This window comes from Camelus bactrianus, chromosome 2, assembly GCF_048773025.1.
Source record: "Camelus bactrianus isolate YW-2024 breed Bactrian camel chromosome 2, ASM4877302v1, whole genome shotgun sequence".
NCBI lineage: Eukaryota > Metazoa > Chordata > Mammalia > Artiodactyla > Camelidae > Camelus > Camelus bactrianus.
In genome coordinates, this window is record NC_133540.1 from 106,891,411 (window position 1) to 106,917,561 (window position 26,151).

At 38.3% G+C, this 26,151-nt stretch overlaps 1 protein-coding gene across 16 annotated transcripts in view; it reads left to right on the forward strand.

Moving 5' to 3' along the window:
- Positions 1–26,151, forward strand: part of APBB2 (amyloid beta precursor protein binding family B member 2) — a 332,397-nt gene that overhangs the window by 139,021 nt on the left and 167,225 nt on the right. For all 16 annotated transcript variants that reach the window (XM_074348829.1, XM_074348805.1, XM_074348824.1 and 13 more), the window contains one exon: positions 15,030–15,098. In XM_074348829.1, the coding sequence (XP_074204930.1) occupies positions 15,080–15,098 (19 nt within the window). In that variant the 5' untranslated portion in view covers positions 15,030–15,079. The remainder of the gene's footprint in view (positions 1–15,029; positions 15,099–26,151) is intronic.

Consider the following 26,151-nt stretch of genomic DNA (forward strand, 5'->3'; position numbering starts at 1 on the left):
GCCCACATCCCTGGGCTTATGAGACCTAAGAAAGCTTGTGCACACCGTATATGCTTAGCCTTCAACAGTTGTTCGTTAGTAAATGTTATCCAGGGCTTAATATTATCCCTTGAGCTTTGGTTAGAAAATTAGGCTCTGTAGGCAAGCTGTACGTGGTGACATTTGGGGCAGAGCGTGTTTGGACGAATCTCAGCTGAATCATAGAAGACCCTTGACTCTTATCACTGCCTCTGTCTGATACGGAATCTTGAGTTGCTTTTGAGGTATACCTTTATCTGCCCCTCTTTTCCCTCAAGAAAGTGTCTTAGAGCTCAGAGGAGAACAGAAATGGACAGAGTCCCTTTCTTCTCTTGGGTTCAGAATACTTGAGCCCTCATTTCCGTTCCTCCAGTTTTTAATTCACCACACACAGCACGACGGGAGTTTTGTATCTATTGATGAAACAAAATTCCATTGTAAACTAATAATTTTGCACTTGTAGTCTTTGTTAGGGATTTTTCTCATTACCTCCTTTGTTCTCACTACCAAGATAGAATAGGGGAAGCATAATGGGTTTCTCAAAGAAAAATTAACAGGGGAACTAGATTACTCAGAATCACACATGTCACATCCCATGTGTCCTGACTCCCTGTTCCAGTGCTGTTTTCACGAGACCGTAGTCCCCCCGTCCTTCCCTCCTGACTCTGTAACAGGGCCGGGCGGGGTGTTCCACGCTGTTGAGGGGGCGGTTACCCTCAGGATGCCCCACCGCCTTCTGATGCAGGCGTTACCAAATGACCTGTATCAGCTCCTTGGGGAAACTTGAAATCCTTTCTTAAAAACTCATGCCGTCTACTTCAGATGAAATCATTTTCCTTGGCCAATTTAACAAGATCCTTGGTCTTTCATTTCCTTTAATTATCTTGTTTAAAAAAAAGAAAGAACTGGAGAAGACCATCTGCTTTATGAGGCAGTTCATCTCTTGTGTTTTCTCTAATAGATATATGAAGGCCCAGTTAAGCAAATTAAGGCTTCATCTCATTCTTGTTTGGGATTGTTGTGCTTGGTGCTTTGCTGTCACTGCCATCGGCATTTCTCGGGTGTATATTTGGGATGTCTTGGACTGTAGATTTATGGGAAGATGTTATCTTTGTTGCAGGCGCTGTGAGCCATTTCCCATATAGTGCCAAATGATCACAACAGGGTTCTTTGCTTTTTTAATCCCTTCCTCTCACCACAAGAAGTCCTATTAACATGTTTTCTGAGCTGCAGAGTAAAATCTGTCAAATATAGCATGGAAAGCAGATGGGTGGTGACTATCTTCCTTTTCACAAACTAAACGCATCTCCTTTAGTAAAACTTAGCCTTAGCCCAGTTTTAACTTTTGCTTTCAGTATGAAAATGCTTCATACTCATTATAAAAATTTACACAAATCAGCAACATGTGAGACATGAGAAGACACTTTTCTAAATCCTGCCACGCAGAGATTGCTGCTGTTAACATTTTGATGAATTTGTCTATTCATTCCTTTATGAACTGTTTATTCACTTTGCCAGTGTTCTGTACTTGCATGAAAGTTTATAAAGGTACAGAACACTAACAAGATTAAATCCCACACAGACTTAGTATTAAAAAGAAAAAAAGGAACACAGTAATATCCTTATAGACAATGAAAACATGCCAAAAGGAGATGCTTAAAAAAATAAAGCTGTAATATATTATTTCAAAAGAAACTAAAAGAGAATATTAAAGAATTATACGAGACATGAAAGAGCAGCACACGTCTGAGACAAGGTGACAGAACAGTTAGAAGTTTTTAAAAAGTCATTTTAGAAATTCTAAGTTAGATGGAACACAAAATCAAATAATTACCACAAACACTGCCTTAAGAGAACTAGAGGGTGAAAAGGAGAAAAAAGTTAAAAACGGAAAGGAAATGAAGAAAGAAACTTTGGGAAAAGGTGACAAATATTGAAAATGTGAAAAGAAGATGGAATATACCATGATAGGAAAAGAAAACCAAAGCAAGGAAACAGTACAAATACTATATTTCCAGAAAATTTTCCTGGAAAGAAAAAAGATTTGAAACTACATTTTTAAGTGGACAAATTTTATATTTTAGTATATTAACCTAGAACAACTAATGCCAAGATATTCCAGTAAAATTACTGGATAAAAAAGAAAAAGGGGAGAAGGGGAAGGAGAAGGATCCTCCTTTGGACCTCTAGACAAAAAGAAAAACAGCAACAAAAGAATTAGATTGTTCTCAGACTTTCTGACAGAAATTCTTTATGTCAGAGGAAAATGGAATAACATATTTAAAGTCCTCAAAGAAAAGAAAATGTGAGCCTCTACTTTTTATGTCTTAACAAAATTGATCCAGAATATAAAGAACACCAACTATTATTAACATGCAAGAAGTGAGAGGAGGAAATATTGTTCCTATGAACTCTTCCTAAGGAATCTTCTAACGAGTGAGCTTTAAACTACAAAAACAGCTGGAGAGATCAAAGATGAGCCTGGATATCTCAAGATAATAGCTTGCAAGGGAGCGATCAAAGACTGTCAAAAGGACTCAGGAGCCAACTTGAAGAGGCTTCTACTGGCATGGGACAATTAGAGCTTCAAAAATAAGAATTGCAAATATATTTAAATCCATGAGGGTTGATGATAAGAAAAAAAAATTACTGATTACCTGAGATTAATGGAAAACCAATTTCATTGTCTTGAATGTAGTCAGGAAGGGACCAAATATTTATCCTGCCTTTCTTACATGAACTGATCACTGGTTAACCAAGTAGTAGATGAAGGGAGGTACCTCCTAAAATTTTTTCCACTCAGTCAATGAAATGAAATGAGAGAATTAGATGATCATTATTTTGCAACTTCAGTTGATTTAATGGATCCAAGCACTGAGCGACAATGCCTTCTAACATTACAAACTGATGAAAACCAGATATCATATGCTTCCTGATGAAAGATCACACCACCAAATGGATTGAATCTACGTTTTTTCAAGCTTCTGAATCCAGCTGCCAATTTGCAGGAAATTTGGCGAGTAGAGGAACGTGTCCACCTGCACCGTGAATATGCAGGCAGTGAAATTCATACTGTGGAAACTCCATAGCTCAGATGGTCTAGATTCTTTAAGGATTAAACTGTAAGATAAAGAAAAGGATGAAGGGGGACATAGAGTAAGTGTAACTTAAAATATATATCACGTTTTTAAAAATAGATAAGCATTAACTGTATTGACCAGGGTTGTACACTTGGGTAATGATATTATAAAGAAACATAAGGAAGTAAATCCTGTAGGTTTAAGGCAGTTTGTTTACTTTCAGGGGAAAGGAGGGCATTCATAGAGGGCATTCTGAGATGCTCTGGGTGGTAGTTATAACAGTGTTTTCTTTATAATAATTAATAAGCTATTTGTTTTGTGTGATTTCCTAAATTTTATTTTACCATAAAAATATTTTAAAATGTATGAATGACACTATGCATACTGCCTTTATTCCAACTTTTTATTATGATTTTCAAACATACAGAAAAGTTTGGAAGCACTGTGTATGAAATGCCAATATACTCATCATATTGTTTTATTGCTGGTTTTTCATTCAATATTTAGTAGAGATTTTTTTTTTGTAACTAAATGTAGGAACATCCTCACTTTTAAATGATGCATAGTATTCCATTGTATAAATGTGATACTTCATTTAAATCATTTTCCTGTTTGTTGATGGACATTTAACTTGTTCCCAGTAGAAATAGTGGTGCTCATATGTCCTTATGACAAATTCCTAAAATTTAGTGTCACAGAGTATTCTGATATGCAAAGTGTAAATGGATGTGTGCTGTGAATGAACAATTGTGGAGACAAATTTGCAGTCTATATTGATCAAGACAGCCCTGTGTGACTCAGGGAGGACATAAATCTCCAAGAAAGAACTTGATTCCTGGAAGCAGGATCCTCACATAGCATCATATCTCTCCTGGATCAATTCAGGTTTAATCCCAATGGCTCTTCTGTTATCCCATTTTGGTTGTTGTGGGTATGGTTAGTATAATTATTTATCTGTTGCCACAGTAATACTGTGTAATGATGAACCACCCAAAAATTTAGTAGCTTAAACGACAGCCATTAGTTTCTATGGGATGGCTGAGTGATTCTTACTGTCTCTGCTGGGCTCACTCATGTGCTTACAGTCAGCTGCAGGTATAGCGTGCAGATCTTTGCAGGGCTCTCCCACATGTCTGACGGTTGGCTGGCTTAGGCTGGTTTAAGTGGCTTTGGCCAAGAGGACTCAGCTATTCTACCCAAGTCTCCAACATCCTTCCAGCAGGCCAGCCTGGGCATGCTCTTGTGGCAGCAGAGTGGTACAGATCATATCTTTTTCAGGGCGCTGGAAATGGGCCATGCTTTTTGAGCTTCTCTACCATCCCATTTGCTAACCTCCTGTTGACCAAAGCAAGTGGCATAGCTAGGCCAGTGTCAGTGAGAAGGGACTCAATGCAAAGTTAGAGCAGAAGGCAAGCATACAGAGTGGTTGATGGAGTTCATTCTCCGCAGCTATCCAGAAGCATGTTTTAAACTGGCACGTCTTAGAAGCATTAACCATTGCTGTTATTTCTAAACTGCAAATACTGTGCCTTTGAAATATGAAAAATGGGAATCAAGTATATTTGTGGAGGAAGCATAAAGCTTTTGCTTCATTTAAAAAGTTTCTTGGTACACCAGAAATTGACACATTGTAATTGTACTTCAATTGAAAAAAAAAGTTTCTTGTTAAGAGTTATAAAGTTAACTCATAAATGGAAAAAAATCTATATTTATTGTTTTGTCTTGAAAAATTTATTTCTGTTCTAGTTGTTTTTTTCCCCTGGGATATATTTCAGGAAACAGATTTTTCCATGTCTGTGCTTGTTTTTCTTTGTTCTTGGAGTTGGTTTTGAAATCTAGCTTTGAGAACATTGAATGAAGTAAAACAAAAAGCTAGAATCACAAATCAACCTCTTTTAAGTGTTTTTGCTTAAGATACAGACTTTAGAGATAGGATTAGTCCCTACACCTTTATTGCTGCAAATTTTTTGCCTCTGTTTTAAGTTGTAGAAGTGGTAACTTTAGGCTCTTCCGGAACAGTGATTCTTAACAATAGATACGCCGCATCCAGGTATGTGGATGGCAGGAAATTGTTACTAGTAATTATATCTAAAAATTTTTCTATTTATTTATTTTTTAAATGTTTTAGAATTTTTATACAATTTTTAAAAGTTATGTTCTACTTACAGTTATTACAAAATATTGGCTGTGTTCCCCGTGTTGTACAGTACATCCTTGAGCCTATCTCATACCCAGTAGTTTGTGCCTCTCCCTCCTCCACCCCTATATTGTCCTTCCCCTCCATTGGTCACCACTAGTTTGTTCTTTACATCTGTGAGTTTGCTTCTTTTTTGTTGCATTCATCAGTTTGTTGTATTTTTTAGATTCCATATAAAGTGATATCATACAGTACTTGTCTTTCTGTCTGACTTCTTTCACTTAACATAATGCCCTCCAAGTCCATCTCTGTTGTTGCAGGTGGCAAAATTTTATTCTTTTTTATGGCTCAGTAGTATTCCATTGTGTATAGATACCACATCTTCTTTATCCATTCATGTGTTGATGGACACGTAAGTTGCTACCATATCTTGGCAATTGTAAATAATGCTGCTGTGCATATTGGGGTGCATGTATCTTTTCTAATTAGGGGAGGGGTTTGGATATGTACCCAGGAGTGGAATTGCTGAGTCATGGTATTTCTATTTTTAGTTTTTTAAGAAACCTCCATACAGTTTTCCACAGTGGCCAAACCAGTTTACATTCTACCAGCAGTGAAGGGGGACTCCCTTTTCTCTGCATTCTCACCAACATTTGTTATTTGTGTTCTTTTTGATGATAGCCATTCTGACCTGTGTGAGGTAATATCTCATTGTGTTTTTGATTTGCATTTCCCTGATAATTTTATGATGTTGAGCATCTTTTCATGTGCCTATTGACTACCTGTATTTCCTCTTTGGAAAAGTGTCTTTTCAGTTCTTCTGCCCATTTTTTAATCAGGTTTTTTTTTTTTTTTGATGTTGAGTTATATGAGCTGTTTATATATGTTGGCTATTAATCCCTTATCAGTCATATCATTTGCAGATATTTTTCTCCCATTCAGTAGGTTATCTTTTCATTTTTTTGATGGTTTCCTTTGCTATGCAGAAGCTTTTAACTTTAGTTAGGTCCCAATTGTTTACTTTTGCTTTTATTTTATTTACTTTAGAAGACAGATCCTCCAAAATATTGCTGTGATTTATGTCAAAGAGTGTTCTGTATTTTCCTCTAGGAATTTTATAGTATCCAAGTTTACATTTAGGTCTTTAATCTATTTTGAGTTTATTTTTGTATGTCTTGTTAGAGAATGTTCTAATTTCATTCTTTTACATGTAGCTGTCCAGTTTTCCCAGCACTATTTGTTGAAGAGATTGTCTTTTCTCCACTATATATTCTTGTCTCCTGTGTCATTAGATTAATGGACTACACGTGCTTGGGTTTATTTCTGGGCTCTCTGTCCTGTTCCATTGATCTGTGTGTCTCTGTTTGTGCCAGTATCATGCTGTTTTGATTATTGTAGCTTTGTAATATAGTGTGAAGCCAGGGAGCATGATTCCTCCAACTCTGTTCGTTCTTAAGATTGTTTTGGCAGTGATTCTTAACAGCAGATATGTAGCACCCAGGTATGTGGATGTCAAGAAATTGTTACTAGTAATTATATCTAAAAAAATTTTTTAATCAAGTTTATTCTCATAGAGTATTATATGTCATACCTCTCTACTCTCTTCTCTACAGAAAAACAAAATACTGGAATAAAAATTTGCATGTACATACACTTATTAAATACTCTTTATTATGTGTGCATTATAAAATTGCACACACTTTAATTGTTTAATGGAAAGCATTACACTAAGTCAACTTAAAAGATTTTTCAAAGTAAGTTTGAGTGTTGTCGAATTTTACATCATTTTCTGATTTTAGAACCTACCCGCAGATTGAGAAACAGTTTTACACACTTCTTTTTATTTTTTTTTATTTTTATTTTTGGGGTTTTTTTAGGGGGTGGTAAGTAGGTTTATTTATTTTTTTAATAGAGGTACTGGGGATTGAACCCAGGATCTCGTGCATGCTAGACATACACTCTACTACTGAGCTATACCCTCCCTTACACACAGTTATTCTTAATTGTACTCTATTTTGCTCTTTTGAGCTGTAAGGAAAAAGAGGACTCAGGTTTTGCTTGCCAGCAGCTGAGAGTCCTCTTTGTCTTTTGTTTGTTTGCTTTCTGAGAGTCTGTTTGTTTGTTTGTTTGTTTGTTTCCTGAGAGTGCCTTTTGTTTTCAGTTTACCTGGATGTCAGGATGTTGGACATAAACTTCAGAAGAATAATAATGTGGCAAGAATTATCTTGCAGAATTAGTTAATTCTGGTGATTTGAGTCAACTTCAAGAGAAAGCATCTTGAGTCTTGAGGCTCATCATGGTCATGATCCTGGTCTTTGGAAGCAAATAGATGTGGATCCTGATACCAGCCAGCTCTGTCCCTTGCCTCTCCTGTGACCTGGGACCAGTTACCTAACCCTCCATGCCTCGGTTTCTCCATCAGTAAAATTGATGTAATAGTATTCCCTTTCTTGTAAGATTGTTAGAAGTGGTAAATGAGAAAGAACCCTTATAAAGTACCCACTTAGCACAATGCCTGGCACGTAGTAAAGTGCTCGGTAAGTGTTACGTAGTGTTGTTATTGAAAGGAACCCTGAGTGTCTGATGCAGCTCCTCCATTGTATAGATCTGGAAACAGAGGTGAAATTCTTCAGGAAAAAAATGATTAAAACCTTTAAGATTGAATCAGTATGAATTTGGAGATAGGTCTAACCCTGGAATGCAATGCCTACTTTAAAAGTATTTATCAACTAATAAAACCCTGTAGATTTTCAACATCAAGGGTAAGAGGACTGGTTTTTGACAGGTTTTACCTGTACTTGGCAGATTACAGAAATGATTTCAGTAATGGCAGAAAGAAGCTTTCCATTGTAATTACAGTTCTTAGCTCCATTCTTGGACTCAGCTTATTATTTGTGAACATTTTTACAAGAGGGCAAGACAGGGCAAGGAGAGAAGACAAGAGGATGTGGGCCACCAGAGTTTCCTGAGTACTTTGATGGATGTGCAAAGATTTCCAAGACACTTTGCTTTTCTTCAGAAAGCTTACAACCTCATTGAGAAAGAAGATCATATGTGTAAGAAAAAAATAAATAATAATAACAATAGTAAAAGCAGTGAGCATTTATTGAATGTTTAGTATCTGCCAGACATTAGGCAAAATGAGCAAGCAACCTATATCTCTCCTTTGATCCTCATAGTAACTGTCAGATTGGTGGTAACTGCAGTTTGCAGTTGAATAACATATGCCTTCAGACATTAAGTATTGGTTCAGGATTGTGTAGGACTTAAGTGTTGAATGAGTTAAGAAGAGGAAGAGAGAACTCTGGACTGAGGTTCTAATTTTCAAAGTGAGGCGATGTCTAGAGCACCCCTTAGGCCCGCTATTTGTATTTTTGAGGTGGAGAAGGGGGTGATAAATGTCTGGCAGTACCCAGGACAACCCTGTACAATAAAGAACGTCTTCACTCTGCAGAGCTTACACATTTCCTACCCAGTATACATGTAGGTGAACACCATGCTTGTGATGACCTGAGCCTAGAAGTTCTAGCAAAGTATTTTTTTATGGCCTTAAGATACACTATGTATTCTAGAAGTGGGAATTCCTTCTAACTGAAAGATAATTGTATTTAATATTTTTTGGAAATTTCATAGAATTGTTCAACATTTTGAAATTGATGTTATTAACAGGTATGCAAATCACATCTGGGTTGACAGCACAGCACACGCTTCTGTCAGTTTGCATTCAGAGCTGTCACACTCACCATGATTCTTCCCAGAGAAGCAAGCATCTGATGGCTGTTTCTTATGACCACGAGTGTAGCCAGGCCCCGAGAATTTGCCTACTGACACGTCTCTCTCCCCTTTCATTTCTGTTGTTCTGGAATTTAAGTGGGTACGTGGGTTATATTATGTATGAATTTCACTTCAAGATAGTCAAGAGGACATTATAAAATACTCATTATAGCCAGAGAGTATTATTGCAAGGATCGTGTTGGATTAGAGTTTTCAGGAAGGTGGTTGTTTGAATGAAGGTAATGAAAGATTTGAGTAAATGAGAGGTTCTAGAATCAGTTGGGTATTAGATTGTCAATGGCTGAAAGAGCTTTATCCTGAAGGTCTTTGTATAGAAAGGGATTGTGAACGGAGCGGTGTTTATGTGGCGCTGTGGAGCTGGGATGGATCTGGGAGATGTCAGAGGATTGGACTGAGGCCAGGGCAGTAGGTATGGAACTGTGGGAAGTTCTGAGGGTCTGAAGCGGGAGCAGACAGGACAGAGAGCTGGCTAAATTGAGAGGAATTTGTCATATTTTTTTGGACTGTGTTTGGGGAAGACAGGGAAAGTGAAATTCTTTGTCTGACTTTTATTTTATATCTTTTGTTTCTCTTTGGCATCATTTAAAAGTACATAGGAAGTTCTCATCAGAAGAAAAAAGTTTTGTAATTATGTATGGCAGTAGTTGTTAACTGGACTTAGTGTGATGATCATTTTATAATATGTACAAATACTAAATCATTACACTATATGCCTAAAAATATAATTTTATGTCAATTATACCTCAGTAAAAAAATAAAAATAAGGCAGTCCTTTTTCAAGGTATTTACCCTCTATAGGGAAAAAAGATAAAAATAAAAATTTAATGTTGTATGTTAGTATAATAATAGATGTATGTAGAAAGTTTAGTGGTAGAATGATAGTGATTAAACAAGTTGGTAATTCAAAGAAAATTTTTATCAAGGATGCAATACTTGAGCTGGATCTGAGTGGATGAACACTTGTTGAGTTTTCATTTATTCCTTGAAAAAAGAGGAGTTACATATGACTTAAGCTTAATGAGGAATAATTTCTCATCCTTATAGCCAAGGGAGGGATCAGGTGATGAGAACAGGAGAAAATACCAGTTTTGTACAGGGTTGCTGAAAGTTGGCTGTGAACGTCCAGGGAAGATGGTGGTGGTGTTGGGCAGTGCACCCCCTGCACACAGCTCTCTCCTCCTTCAGATGGTAACTTGCTCTTACCCGTCCTGGGGTCTGCATTATCCCTTGGGATTTTCCTACCCTGGCACTTTTTTTTTTTTTAATTAGTCCCTTAATTATATCCTCAAAATATTTGATTTGATTGTACCATCTGTTTCCTATTTGAAGCCTGTTGGGTACAGTGTGTGATTACACACTGAAAAAAGGTAAAAGACACAAAAAAAGAAGGGAAAAATTCTTTTTATTCTAAATCTACAATATCACAAATAAAAAGAACAGTCAAGCAAATGGAACAGGTAAGGGCATGATTGTAGTGAGATAATTTACTGTAGCATCCTTGGTCGGGGGCATCATGTTGACAAAAATAAAGACATTGGGGATTGGATTGTTGTAATAAAAAATTGAATTAAGATATATGTATATAATTTTGAATTTATATGTTTATGTCCAATGGCAGGGGGGAAATATGTAGCATCTTACACTGAAACAGAATACAAGTGGGCACTTAATTTACTTGTTCGCTTCTTTGTTTACTAGTGCTTTTGTGATTTCTGCTGCTCTCCTGTGGTCCTGTTGGACATTTTTTGAGCTCCAGTGGCATTGTCACAAGGCACATAAGCATTATGAATTTTCTTTAGTGGGACACATGAAAATGTTGCTGGAAGGGAAACCTGTTGCTAGATTGTTTTGCTTATTTTATTTTTCACTTTGAAATAACTACATATTTTTTTTTCAATGGAGGTACTGGGGATTGAACCCAAGACCTTGTGCATGCTAAGCAGGTACTCTACCACTGAGCTATAGCCAAACCCCCACCCCCTCCTCAACTATATTCTTAATATGAAGCTTGTGGTGGTCTACTGTGAGTCTTGGGTGTCTTTGAAACTCACTGTGATTTTTGTGGAAACAAAGGCACTTGCTGGTAAACCTTTAGCTTTACAGCTGAGCGACCATTTCTGCCTATATTTGCTTTTTATGGGAGAAGTAGATAACATTTTGAATAGGGTAAAGTTTCAGAACCCATCTGCATTTCCTAAATCAGTGCTCCTCCAATAGAAATATAATTTGAGCCACATACATAATTTGAAATTTTCTAGTAACCACATTTAAAAAAAATGAGTGAAAATAATTTTAACAGTGTTTTATTTAACTCATTAAATTCAAAGTGTTATCATTTCAATGTGTAACATTTTAAAATTATTGAGATATTTTACATTTTATTTCATGCAAAGTCTCCAAAATCAGCATATGTTTTAACACTCAACTCAGATGCAGAATTTTCATTGGAAACACTTGATCTTTATTTAGATTTCGTAAAACTTATGGTTGAAAAAGTAGATTTACCTACCCAAGAAGTTCCAAACTTACTTAAATGTTTCTCCTAAAGAGTCAAGTATCAGTTTATAAATTTATATTTAAATTAATTACAGTGGACCCTTGAACAATATGGGGGTTAAGTTCCTACACATCCTGGGGTTCAGCCAGCCACGGATAATGCAGTACTTAAGTATTCACTGTTGAAAAATATCCAAGTATAAGTGGATCACCACAGTTCAGGCCTACATTGTTTAAGGGTCAAATGTATAGTGAAATAACGTTTAAAATTCAGTGCCTCAGTTACCTTCCAAGTGTTAGTAGCTCCATGTTGTTTCTCATGGCTACCAGCTATAGATTATTCTTAAAACCATACTTGAGTGCTTTTGTATTTTCTTGGGTTATTATTTATGTAGGACTTATTCACGCCACATAGTCCTCAGAAACTGTTTTACAACATTAGTTTATACATCAGGGATGTCAGTGCCTAGGGAGAAATAGTTCTGCATATTTGTGCTTCATTCCTAGGGCTTAGGAGTGCCTTGCACATAGTAGGTGTTAAATAACTGTTTACCCATTTAAATCCTATTTAGTCCACTAAAAGTCCATCAACAAATGACTGGATAAAGAAGCTGTGGTATATTTACACAATTGAATACTACTCAGGCATAAAAATAATAAAATAATGCCACTTGAAGCAACATGAGTTGGACCTGAAAAATGCCATTCTAAATGAAGTAAGCCAGAAAGAGAAAGAAAAATACCATATGATATCACCTATATGTGGAATCTTAAAAAAAAAAAAAAAGACAAACAAACTTACTTACAAAACAGAAACAGACTCACAGACATAGAAAACAAAGCTATGGTTATCAGAGGGGGAAGGGGGTGGGAAGGGGTAAGTTGGAAGTTCAAGATTTGCAGATACTAAGATATAAAAAACAGATAAACACTAAGTTCATACTGTATAGCACAGGGAGCTATATTCAGTATCTTATAGTAACTTATGGTGAAAGAGAATATGAAAATGAATGTATGTTCCTATATGACTGAAGCATTGTGCTGTACACCAGAAATTGATGCAAACATTGTAAACTGACTACACTTCAATAAAATTTATATATCCTATTTAGTCCTCAAATTGAGGTATAAATTTCACTTTCTCAGGAGAGTGTTTCCTGACTCTCCAGTCTATCACATGTTCCTTCATTTTATTTTCTCATAGAACTGAATTTCTTTCCTCCAGAATATAAGTACTTTCTTACAAACTGATTTCAGTAATTTTGTGATTAATCTCCCTGACTTCTCTATAAGTTCCACAAGAGGGAAGAATGTGTTTTTATTCACTGAAGTGTTTCCTTCTCTCAGCCTAGTTCATGCACATATGGATTAAACATTGGTCAGATAGTAATAGCACAGGGCCATTTAAAATGTGAAGTGATTTAGCAGAAAGCCGAGTCCTTAACTTTATAGAGTTTAGAGTCTGTTTCATATTGGGGAAAATCCTTATTTTAAGGATTATACACACTAAAAGGATGCAGATTTTTATTATTATTGTTATTGCTCAAGCCTTTTCAAAATACTCCTGTAAATAAGCCTTTTATTAGCTTTCTTTCTACTTTGTTGGTAGTCATTTTCTTTAAATAGCTATCAACTCACATTTGTCTCTGCTTATAAATGAAGTTGTACTAAAGACAAAAAATAAAAAGGAAAAGTGAGTTGTGAAATCTTTCTAAGGAGCTGAAAAGATACAGGGCAGAAGCAAAGGTGCATTGAGGAAGCATCTCTTGCTGTTTCAGGGCAATTTAAAATAAGCCCACCCTTTTAATTATACCAGAGTAATGAGCCTTATCCTTAATATGTGAAAATATAATTTAAAAATGTGTGGTGGGCCAGTAGACCAGTTGTCAGGTGATTACCTGAATCATAAAGTTGGAAGTAATGCCCATTAAAGGTTACTAGTTTGGAAAGGTTAGATTAGAATTTAGTCTGCAAATATGAAGTTTCTCAACTTGAATAATGCTTTAGAAAACCACTAACATTTGACTTTTTTTTAACATCTCATAGAAATGTAGTAAGCATACAGAAATGTGCACATCAGGGTACATCTTAATGAATTTTCATATCTGGATCAGGAAAGTGTGTTACCATTCACAACATCCCAAAGGCTACTGTCTTGCTTCTCCCCTTTCCTACCCTCCAGAGCAAACCACTATCTGGACATAGATATGTTTTTCCTGTTTTTGTACTTTATATAAATGGAATCATGCGGTATTGGCATTTGAATTAATATAATAATTATTCTAAGTGACAGTCCTGATAGCAGCTCACTGAAAACAAGGTCTGTTTTCAGTTTCCTTATGATGTATCTAATTTGGTAAACTGACAGTTTACCATTGTTACCTAGTTCCTTGTTATTGCATTAAGACATTTTTTGTGTAAATGCATGTACGTGTGTGTATGCATACACACACATATAATATATGCTTTTAAGAATGTTACACACATTTGATCATGCATATTATTCACCTCTTTGGGATGTGTCTTAAAGCCCTTTTCGTATCAGCTCATGAGGATTCGGTTCATTTTTCCTAATGGCAGCACGCTACTCCATCATATGACTGTATCGTAGTTTAATGAACTGATTATTCACTGATGAACAGTTAGGTTGTTATTGATCTTTTGCTTTTAGAACAATAGAGTCCATGTAAGTTTATCTATAAAATAAATTCTCAGGAAAGGAATTGCTAAGCAATAGGGTCCATGCATTTTAAATTTGCTCATATATTTCTAAATGGCCCTCCAGAGAGTTTTGCCAGTTTTTACTCCCACCAGCAGCATTTGAAAATTCCCTATTTCTGATGTCCTTGCTTTAGATTATGTATTACCAGCCTTACAGTCAGCTATGGGAAAACCAGTAAATCGTCATTATTTAAATTTGCATTTTCTTCAGTTTTGAATGATGTTAGTTGTTCATGTTTATTAGACATTTGTATTTCTCTTAGGACTTGTTTCTGTCCTTTGCCCATTTTCCTATAGTTTTTTTTTTTATAGTTGTCTTAATAATTTCAAAGAATTCTTTCTATATAAAGGAAATTTACTCTTTTATGTTACCTATGGTGTGAATTTTTTTTCAGTTTGTTATTTGTCTTTGTTGTGTTTATAGCCATTTTCCCCCCCTAAACAGAAGGTTTAATATGTGGTGAGATTTACCAGTTTTTTCTTTATTGGCTTCTGAATTGTGTGTTCTTAATGAAAAAAAAGCATTGGAAACTTGAGATAGATAACTTAAACCTGGCATGGAAAAAAATCTCAAGAGATGTTTGTGGGAAATGTGTTTAAGCAGGAATTTGAATTTCAGTCAAGTGATTCGATCAAGTATACATAAACAAAAATTTGAACATTATCTGCCAAGATTTGTTTAATATTTTAGCAGCTTTTAGAAGAACTTCCAATGCTCTGCTTTTTTCCTTTCATGCTTTGTTGTTTGGAGTTTTAATTTCTCAAATGATCCCTCTTTTCAGATTTCAGATTATAACCTATATCCTGCACCACTGCTGACGTCCAGTGATCCATGTCAGAAGTACTTCCAGGTCAGATACACTTTCATATTTTTCAATGCAGTATAATAGTCGACTATTAAAACTTTAACAAATATACGCTAGATAATTATTTTGATGTTAAACTTATGATTTGCTGCAATGACATGTTTTTGTTTTTCATTGTTCCTCACTGATGTAGTAGAAAGGTAGATCTTTAAAATAAGATAGAAGAATTAATTGAGCTTAACTCTATTCATGTAATAATTGCATGACTCTGCTAATATCATAATGTGAAAATATTTTAGTTGACCATAACAGAAAATTAAAACTATGTCATAGTTTGCCCTTTTAGCATTACATGTTATAGCCTGTGAACTGTTAAATGTGAACAAAGGAGGTGAGGCTGGTGAGGCTCCAGAAACAGCATCTTGGCCATGGTGGGGTTTGTCTAGAATAGAGCTCCGAATTCAGTATTCTCCCTGGATCTAATGCTGATTAATTTCAGGCCTTATGAAAACCAACTTAATTGTGTTGTATATGTCCCTTTCTTTGCGTCATGATGGATGCTAGTCTACATACAACGTGGTGTAGGATTTAATTCTTAGTCTTCTAATAATATAATAAGGAAAAAGCAATTGTGATGACATTTTGAGTTAAACATAATATAGGACTGTAAGTGACAGGTAGCTCTGGGTAGACTCTGTATTTGTTAGGACGCATACCACTCAGGAAATTCTGAGTTTTTAAATAAGTAGGTTTAAACCATGGGCAAATAGATATTAATATCTCTAAATTCTAAAATTAAACTTCATGAGTATGTCCAAGTCCTTTCCCCCTTTTTATAACACTGCATGTTACATCTCAACAAAGAACTAAAATAAAACATAATAAAATAAACACTAAGCTCAGTAGACATAGATGAGTGACAGGAAATAACCTTTTTATTAAAAACGTTACAAACCTAAGTTCACACAGGAAAATTAGGAACTTAAAGGCAATTCTTAGAGGCAAATTTAGGGGCAGGGAGTAGATTTTCTTTGTAAATATATATTTGAATAAATATGTTAACTTTGCAAAATCAAAGCAAATACATATGTGCTCTAAAAATATATTTTAAGTGTTTAGAATAATTCCTTTTAGGAATTCCTTAGCATTTAAAGTCTTTTATTACATTGTGAGATAGTTTCAGTATGGAAAAATTGTAAGAATAAAGCTGGCAAATGCATAAATAATGTGGTTTCCTCTAAATAGAGGTGAACTAATCAAATAACTTCTAGAAATTTCTTGTTGACACTACATTTTGTTTTACCAGTTATTCTTTTTTCCTGTTGTTACTCAATTGGCTTTATTTGTTGGTTATATAAGAGATAATGAAACCATTATCCAGCTTGGTTTTTAATGACTGCTCCTACTATCATGCGTTGGTATAGGATGGAACACATTTTACAAGGAACGCAGTATTCTTATTTCAGTAGAGTGTCATTCCAGCCATGCTTTACCTAAAAATCCAGTGAAGGAGAGTCTGGACCAATAACTGGGATAAGATTTGCTTTCAATCCCATTTTCCAATGCTCAGGAGCTCTGACTGCAGGGCGCTTTTTAAAAAACAGACATACCAGAATATATAACCTTATATGCCTGGAAAATTCCTGTTGAACCTTCAAGATTCAACACAGGAATCCCTTCCGAGTAGGTCTCAGCCTGTGACATAGTTGAGTAATTACCCTATTTCAAGGACTCTGCCAGTTTTATCTTTTTTCTCTTTTGGAGTTGACTTGAGGCCAGCTTGTCAGATATTCAAGAAAATTTGTATCGTTACTTTGACTTTACCTACTCTTTTTTCACCTAAAGCAGCTTGATTACTGACCATATTCATCAAACTTGGCCATAAAACTCTAGAGCCATATTTTTTCAAAATACTGTCATCTTCAGAAGACACCATTTAGAAGAAGATGAAATGATGAAAACAGCTTAGAAACTGAACAAAGAACATACCCTTAGGATAAGCACATTATATCCCCAGGTGACTACCTCTGCCAGGTGTGACGTTGCAATGCCAGATTTTCCCCCATCTGGAGTGCCTTTCTTCTTCCTTTTCCACTGGTGGACTCCTCCCTACCTGTCCTTCAGGACCCAGCTCAGCTGTTCCTTTTGTGGGACCCTTCCCTGAACCTCTCTCCTCATCCCTAATACCTTCTTCTCATAAGGCCCTCTGCCTACTTTAACCATTGGGAGTTTGGTTAATAATTTTTTCTTGCACTGCCCTGTATAATTGAGTTTTTAAAGAAAAGCATTTGGTACATCTTTCTTGGCTTTCCTCAGACCCACTTGGGATGTTGAACAGAGTGAGCCCTCAGGCAGTTTAGTTGAATGGGGCATGGGAAACCCTTAGGTGGGTTAGACCTAGCAGCTGAAATCACCCCTTTGTCTTAGAACCCGGGGAAGTTACCCTGTGAACCAGCTGTGTGAGATTGTTCTCCAGGTTTAAAAACTTCTGAGGTTCTAATCCTGGGATCACTCTAACCCAGGGACCAAAGCTGACTCCTTAATAACCTTTGGCTCCTTTGTTCATAGAGAAGTTCTTATCATTTTTGTCACATTGAAAGTTTACTTTCATGAATAATTTCAGGAAACCAGCTTTATTTTGCCTCTCCTTCCTAAAAGAAAAAAAAAACTGAGTTTATTTCATTTCCTTAATACTTTGAGGTCAAGTTCAAAAGGCAACATTCCTTGGAGTAGAAGTTTTGCTGTTAACGCCTAAGTGGAAATAAAATTGTATAGCAGAAGAATAAAAATGAAGAAAGCGTGAAGTCTCATTTAAGAGCGACGCCGACACGGGGCTTCCCCGGGCCCATGTGTCAGTTTCTAGTTTGGTTAGCATGCCACGGGAGCAGAGTGGGAGCGGCAGGTCACTGAAGAGAGGGGTTTGCTGTCACTACTGGCAAGCTTTGTCTTTGACAGAAGGCTAGGAGTCTCAGAGAAGAGAAACAGAGAGGGCAGGTTTAAGTATCGGCTCCAGAACGGGTTTGTATTAGGTTGTCATCTGAGTTAGGGGGGACAGCTCAGTGCAGGGACCCTTATGACCCAGGGTTTGAGGAAAGCTTTGTTAGCCATGGCATTAAAATGACCCTGGCTTGCCTAATTTTGTTTAGGCTTCATAAGAAATAGGCTGTGTATTATATTAACTGAAGCTCGTTTAGTTGCTGAAAAATCTATTGACTTCAATACCCTGGAGGTCCCAGTGCCTCGTTTCAGGCATGACTTGTTCCTGGGATCCCGTGTCACCAGAGCCTGCTCCCTTTCTCTCTGTCTCCTGGCTTGGCTTGCCCATTTGTTAGGTTTTCCCTGTGCAGGTGTTTCTTCATGGTGACACCTTAAAGCTCTAAGCTTATGTCTTCTAGTTCAAGAAAAAGAGAAAACACTTTTTTTCTGATCATTCTGGCAAAGGTCTTAGAATTGGTCACATGCTTTCCCTTGAACCAGTCACCGTAGCCATGGAAATTTGCTGCTCTGATTGGCTGGGCCTGGACCGTGGACCTCATGAATAAGGGGTAGAATCATCTCTGCCTAAGCTCAAGGGCTGAATCCCCAGAGGGTCAGCTTTGGGAGAGCAGGTATTTTAATTGTGTCCGCTTTGTTCACTGCTGTACTCTCACCAGTGAGAACTGTATCTGTCACATAGTACTGCACGGAAAACTGTCTGTCAGATGAATGAATGAGTATGGAGGAAGGCTGATTCTCAAGAAAAAGTGTGGGGGTTTTACCAGAAAAGTAGGAAATACATGCCAGGCCATGACAAATGTTGTCCTTCGTGCATGCAGGAGGGTGACGGCAGCAGTAATCTGAGCTCTTGTCACACTCTTAGCTCTGAACATATATGGAGCTCTGAAATAGGAATTGATCCTCCTGAATTGATGCTGGATTTTTGTAATTTATGCTCAAAATAGCATGATGAATAGATGTGGAAGTGATGGCAAAGTCACGGGTCCCGTCACCTTCCAGACATCCAGGCACAGAACCACCTTTGTATTGACAACTGGCCTTCAGAGCTCCTGGTGTTTGCTTACTCGTTCCTCATTCGTTTTACTTATTTTGTGCACTGTTATGTGCTTGGCCTTGAGCAATTGGCACATAGTAGATGCTCAAAAAATACTTAGTTAATGAATGAGTGGATGATTAATGAACCATACATTTATTGAGTGCTCTTAATAGCGAGGCTTTGTAAAAGGAACTGAAAATTCTGGGAATATAAAAATGGAGGGGAAGTGTAAATCAAAATGAAATCACCCTCGTTTGGATAGCTATATAAAAAAAGAGACAATAACAAATGTTGACAAGAATGTGAAGAGATTAGAATCTTCATGCATTGCTAGTGGGAATGTAAAATGGTACAACTGCTTTGTAAAACAGTTTGGCAGTTCCTCAAAAGGATATATATATGTGTGTGTATATACATGTATATATATGTATAGATGTGTGTGTGTGTATATATATATATATAGTAAATATGTATATACATCTGTATAATCACAAAATTATAATCAGCAGTTCCAATCTTGAGTATACATCCAAGAGAATTAAAAACATATGTCCACACAAAAACTTGCACACAAATATTCACAGCAGCACTATTCATAATAGCTGAAAAGTATAAACAACCTAAATGTCCATTAAGTGATGAAGAGATCAACACAATGTGGTATGTCCATACAGTAGAATATGATCTGACCGTAAAAAGGAATGAAGTACTGATGCACACTGCAACATGGCCGAACCTTCAAGATCCACACCAACTGGAGGAAGCTAATCGCAAAGACCACATGCTGTATGAGTCTGTTTTATGGAATGTCCAGAAGGGGCCAGCCCATAAAGACAGGAAGTAGGTTAGTGGGCTAAAGAGTACAGGATTTCCTTCCGGGTTGATGAAAGTGCTCTGCAATTAGGTTGTAGTGATGGGTGCACAATTCTGTGCATATGCTAAACACCCCCAAATTGTACTTTTAAAAGGTGTACTTTATGGTATGTGAATTATATCTCAATAAAACTGTCTTAGAAAGTGAAGAAAACAGTCACTTCCCTCAGGGAGCTTGCAGTGGAGAAGTGGAGACAGATACCTCAGTTGATATTATAGTGTAGTAAGTACAGAAGTCCTGATGTGAACTGCATGGTACATACCTAGCACAGAGGATGGGAAGCCACCACTGTGTACAGGAATCAGAGAAGTCCTCAGGGAGGATATGATGCTTGAGCTGGGTTTTGAAGGATTTATAGGAGTTTTCAGGCAGGAAATAGGGCAAGGGTAGAGGAGATGAGGGCCTTCCTGGGCAGAGGACACAGACTCTATGTGCAGAGGCAAAGAGTTGTGAAGAGGCTTGGCATCCTCAGGGAAGCTGACTGTGGCTGGTACCATGGTGGGAGGGCAGGTGCAGTGACAGGAGGTGTGATTGGAAGGGTAGACTGAGGCTAGCATGAGCAGAGAATTTGAAGGGCCTTGTGTACTGAGCTGAGTTTGGACAACAGAGAGTGAGCAGATGTTTTTAAATGAGAACTACACAATCTGTTTGTTTTTGGAATTGCACAGGGCAAACTGTCAGGGTAGGCTGCAGTTTGGGAGAGCCATTATGCTTGGGAGACTTAAAGTGGTGAGGGCCTGAAAGCAGGCATGGAGAAGGAGAGAAGGAAGGACTCAATTTATTGGAGAAACATTTTCTAGTAGAATTGACAGAATTCAGTAGGATAAGAAACTCATGAAGCACTATTCCCAGGTTCCTAGGCAGGGAATCAGTTAACATCCAGCCCGCGTGTAGGTGGACTTAACTTCCTCTCTCCCCCCAGTTTAGAGGGAGGATCAGACCAAGTGGTCTTTGATCTAGAACTACAATAAAATCATGTGAAGCAAAGAAAAATGGAACTGGCTTAAATGCACCCACTTTTGATTAGAGTCTCAATAGAGTTTCTTTCATTCTGTATCCTTTCATTTCTGTATTTATAGAGCATTCATTTTTCATCGTAATTTGTTACATTTGTATAGTTGTGATGTTGCTGTTTCCCATGCTACTGAATTCTCTTCTGCTTCGTATTATTAATGATGGAGACGGCAAACCAGGAGGAGGTAAGGGACAGAGGAGGGTCCAGAACTGGATGGGGGAGCACCTCTGCAGTGTGCATGGCCCCTCTGCTGGGCCTCCAGTTTTCTTCAGACCAAAGCATGGAGAGCTTTGCACTGATGGGATAATAGCTGCTGAGAAATCACGTTTGGCAGAGGGGTACACCAATCTACTCTGGGTCAAAGAAAAAAACAAGAGAGAGGCTGACTCTAAATAGTCTTTTCTTCTTTAGGGAGTTATGACAGAATTGAGCTGGAATTTTCTTGAGCTGAGACCGAGGAGCAAAATAAATTGGTCTAGACAGTGTATTGAAGGGTTTTACTTTAACTCTTGCCCAGATGCTACGTGCACAGGGTGAAAGCTGAGGTAACTGACCACTGATCACCTTTTCCCATTTCTGAGGGCATCAGTCTTTTCAAGGAAAGGGAAAATGAATTTGCTGTTGACTATTTAGGCAATAATGGTGGTTTCCTTTCAATCTTTAATAAGGAACTCAAAAATTCTACATAGACTTTTGCGGTAAACCTTTCTTGAGATGTTAATGAAACACTTATCTTTCTCACTTTATTCAATAGTTTATTCTATGAACATTATTGAGGGCCTACCACGTACTAGTCCGCTGTGCTGGTTGCTGGTGGTCACAACTTAGTGGGAAACTCAAATAGGTTAAAAATACAACAGTGTGAGATATGCTGTTATGTTTATGCAGAAGTGAAGATAGATTTATGAAGGTTGGGTGTGTAGAAGGAGGGAACCCTGGAGTCTGCCTGGGGTGGGGGTGGAGGGTCAAGGGAAGGCTTCCCAAAGAGGTGACATCTACTCTGAATCTTAAAGGAGAAGTAGAAATTTGCCAGGAAGGAGAGAGGGATGCTAAGAATGTGTGCACATGTTAGACACGCGTGACCAGAGTATTCCAAGAGCCTCTGAAATCACACTTCACGTAAATATCATCATATTCTTCCAAATTCCTCTCTTCCTTATTGCAATGCTTCTCAGCCTTGGCCACACACTGGAATCACCCAAAGGACATTTTAATACCCTGACTGGGACCAATCTAACACTAGTTGAATCAGAATTTGGAAGTGTCTTTGGGGGCAGGGCCTAGGCTTCTGTACTTTCTAAAAGCTCCCCAAGGTACGCATGCAGCTAGGGTTGAAAACAATTTCTTGTTCCTGTCACACCTGTGCCCTCCCTTTCAGAGACCTCTGACCCTGTGGCCTTTCCTTTCCCCCAGCCCTTCACCCTCCTCCCGGCTCCGTCTCCTGCCCTCTCCGGGCCAATCCCGAAGTGCCTTCCTCACTGTTCCTACCCGTACACCTGCTACCTGGATCATGTCCCACTCTGTGCCCATTCCTTTTTTTTTTTTTTAAATTTTCATTGCGAAAGTTGTCCTTTCATTATCTTGATAGTTTCTTTTGCTGAGCAAAAGCTTTTTTTGATGCATTCTCACTTGTTTATTTTTGCTTTTGGTGTCAAATGCGTAATATCATTGCCAAGACCTGTGTCAAGAAGCTTACCTGCTGTGTTTTTTGTTTGTTTGTGGTTTTTTTTTTTTCGGAGGTTTATGATTTCATGTCTTACTTTCAAGTCTTTAATTCATTTTCAGTTAATTTTTGTGTGTAGTGTGAGGTAATGGTCCAGTTTTATTCTTTCGCATGTAGCTGTCCACTTTTCCCAACACCATTTATTGAAGAGATTGTCATTTCCTTGTTGTATATTCTTGGCTCCTTTGTTATAAATTAATTGATCATATATATGTGGGCTTATTTTTGGGCTCTCTATTCTGTTCCATCGATCTATGTGTCTGTTTTTATGCCATCAAGCTTCAATTTTTTTTTTAAGTCACTAACTCTGTGTTTCTCCTTTGTCATTCTTTCTAAATTTTGTCCCTCTCCTCATGTTCCTGTAGACTGCTCTTCCCCTTGGGGAAGACTTTATCTTCAAAGAGAAAGTGGAAGCTACCACTTTTATTTTTCCTTGGTTTTGTGTCAGTACAGTGACGAATGTGCCTGTCCCCATCCTTACTTCCTGTCCTCCCTTCTCACGTCTTGGGCAAGGCTGACTCTTCCACATCTGCTGTGGTCCCTCCTCTCTCCATATCATCAGGTCTCTCTCTCTTTTGTGTTTTTGTTTCCCCTGCTCTGTTGGCCTCTGCTTTCCCCCTCTCTGTTGGCCTCTGCTTTTCTAGCCTATAAAAAATAAAACATAGCTTGGACTTTCACTTTAGAAAACAAAAATTCCTTCCCGTAACCTCGGATCTTCCTCCAGGGGCTCTTCTCTCCCAATGTCCTTTTCATAGTAAAGTTCCTTAAGGGTCCCTCTCTGCCCATCTCTGCCATCCTCCCGAAGCTGTTGGAACAGAAGCCACCGCTGTCCTTGTAATCACTCAGTGCACTTGACTCTGTTCAGTCCTTGCCTCTAAGTCCAGGTGGCTGATGGAGACCTTATCTTATGCCCTGGTCAAGAGATGAATGACCAGAGCTGGTACTATAGCAGTGAAAGAGGAAGGCTTTCTTTCCAAGTCTCTCATGCGCACCTCCTCCTCTCCCTGCTGTCTTGACTGGACTATTGCAGTAGTCTTGCAGCTGGTCTCCATGCCTGGGCTTTGCTCTCCTTTGGTCAACAGCAGAGTCGGGCTCTAACAGCAGATAGAAGAGCATGAAGATGGAGCCAGCCTTCCTCTCTCATTAGGGAGACACCCTCTACCTACCTTATTCTGCCCTTTCCCTGACAACCACTGATGCTTTAGTTGCCTAATTTACATTGCCTGTATTGCCTTTTATCAGAATCATCTCCTTCTTGGAGAATATGTTGGAGGAAAGATGCCCTTTCCCCCCACCACATAAAGGGATACAGCACACACATTCAGCCTCAGGTTCATTCTTCATGCTGCTGTTGAAGTGCTTGGTCTTCTCTACCTCAGGGTCAAGTCCATAGTCTTGGAGCAGGTCTTACTGTCCTCTCTGCCCCGTCCCTCCCCCACCTCTCTTCGCCACCTCTCCTCTCATGTCTTGATGTGCTCAGACTCCCCAGATGGTAATCCACCCTCCCCCACCTCCAGGTCCTCTCCAGCCTGACGTGGGAAGACCAGTTACTCCTTTGCACCTCGCGTGCCCCCACCCTGGTTGACTTCTGTCACTTTATTGCACGTCTGAGGCTGAAAGCACTTAGCTGTCAGGGCCGTGTGTCTCGGTTTCCGCGCAGTGACGGCTAGGGGTGTGGTGGTTGGAGACAGTGTGCGAGGCAGGTGGGAGCTGTAAGGTGATGATAAGCCCTAACCTGTACTGAGCTCCTGCGATACGCCAGGCACTAGGTTCAGTGCTTGACAGCTGCCTCTCTTAGTCCTCAGCAAAGCTCAGTGAAGTGTGCATACTATGATTATCCTCATTTCATGGTAAAGAAATGAGGAGTTTAAGTAACTTGTCTGTTATATCAAGGAGTTTGGATGTAGGCTTTTTTGACTCTAAGGAAAATCGCTAAATATAAGAAGGTTTAAAGAGACATTATAAGATTTTCTTCCCTTTAAAAAAGAACCACATACCTTCTTCCTCTTAAGTGTGGGGATCCTTTTTTTCATAACTGAACCTCTCCAGACCCAGTGTCTGTATCACTTGTTGTTAGTCTGCTTACTCTCTGTGTGGCTCTGCATCGAGACCATTTCTGTGGCTCAGAGCAAATAGCTGGTTAATTTGGGGGCACAGGCAGACAGCCTCTTGCTCTGTCACTTGAATCAAAAGGCTGAGGGTTGCTCACATTTATAGTTATGCACTGTGCTAACCTCTTAGCAGGCATTTCTCATTTTAATCCTCCTAACAGCGGTACTCCTGTTATCCCACTTTTCAGACAAGGAGACTCGGGGGCTGGTGTCCTACATCACTCAGCTAGGGAGCAGCACGGACAGGACTTGCGCCTTGTCTTTCTGACCTAAGTTCTGTGCTCTTATCCTGGTGGGCACTGCCTCCCCGCTTTCAGGGCCTTCCTTCGTCTTTCTAGGAATTTGCTAACCTCTGCCTGCTTCATGGCCTTTTTGAGCCCAAAGAACTGCCTGGTGGATGTATGAACTCCTGGAGACGACTGTGTACTTCAGATACATGAGACCATCATTTAATATCTCAAGACACACTCAGATTGTGTTCAGGCTTTGATCTGTAAAACAGCATATACAGAGCTATTTTGTATGGGTGGTCCTGTTGTTCTAACTTCACTCTCCCAAACCTCCCCTTTATGATTTCTGGGAAGCAGAATAGTTACATAGGGAATAGGAAGGTGGTGGGATCCAAAAGGCTGTTGAAGACATGATTCAGAGTTTTCATCTGTCACAGTCAGGATATAAAAGCTACTTAAATATTAAATCACCTAGAAATTTTGATGGTATTCTTTCTGAAAATGTTATGGTTATAAACAAAGTAAATAAAAATTTCTCCCTAAAACATTGCTAGAATATAGTACCTAACATCATAAAACAGCCTCACAGAAATTTTTTGCCACGCCTTCTAAAAAGCCAGCAGGTTGCCAACTTTCTTATAATGATGTCACTCTAAATATCCAAGAGTCTGAATACAGTTCTCTCCTGTGTGCCTGTGTTATGGATATAGGTCTCAGGGAAAACATCTCGTGGGGTCAGGGCAGACTCTTTTCACATCAGATGCTGCTCTTGAGTGAGGCTGAATTATACATTGAAGCATGTTTTCTGTAAAATGGTGGTAGTAGCCAAACAGTATAAAGTTTTTTAAAAAAATTTAGTCGTCAGAGTATTAATTAAAACAGAGAAACACACTAGATTTTTAATGAAGCCCAAGTGCTGAGGTAGATGCTGGGTAGGCAGGAATCCTTATAAATAATAATTCTAAAGAATGGGGTCCAAGGTCTAACCACTTTGGGTTACAGCCCTTAATTATCTCTGTGGAGCACGTGGTCATTCTGTGGTCAGTATGGACATTGCCTGGCATTTTAGGATGTTGCCTAGCCTCCCAGAAGCACACAGACTCCAGGATGAG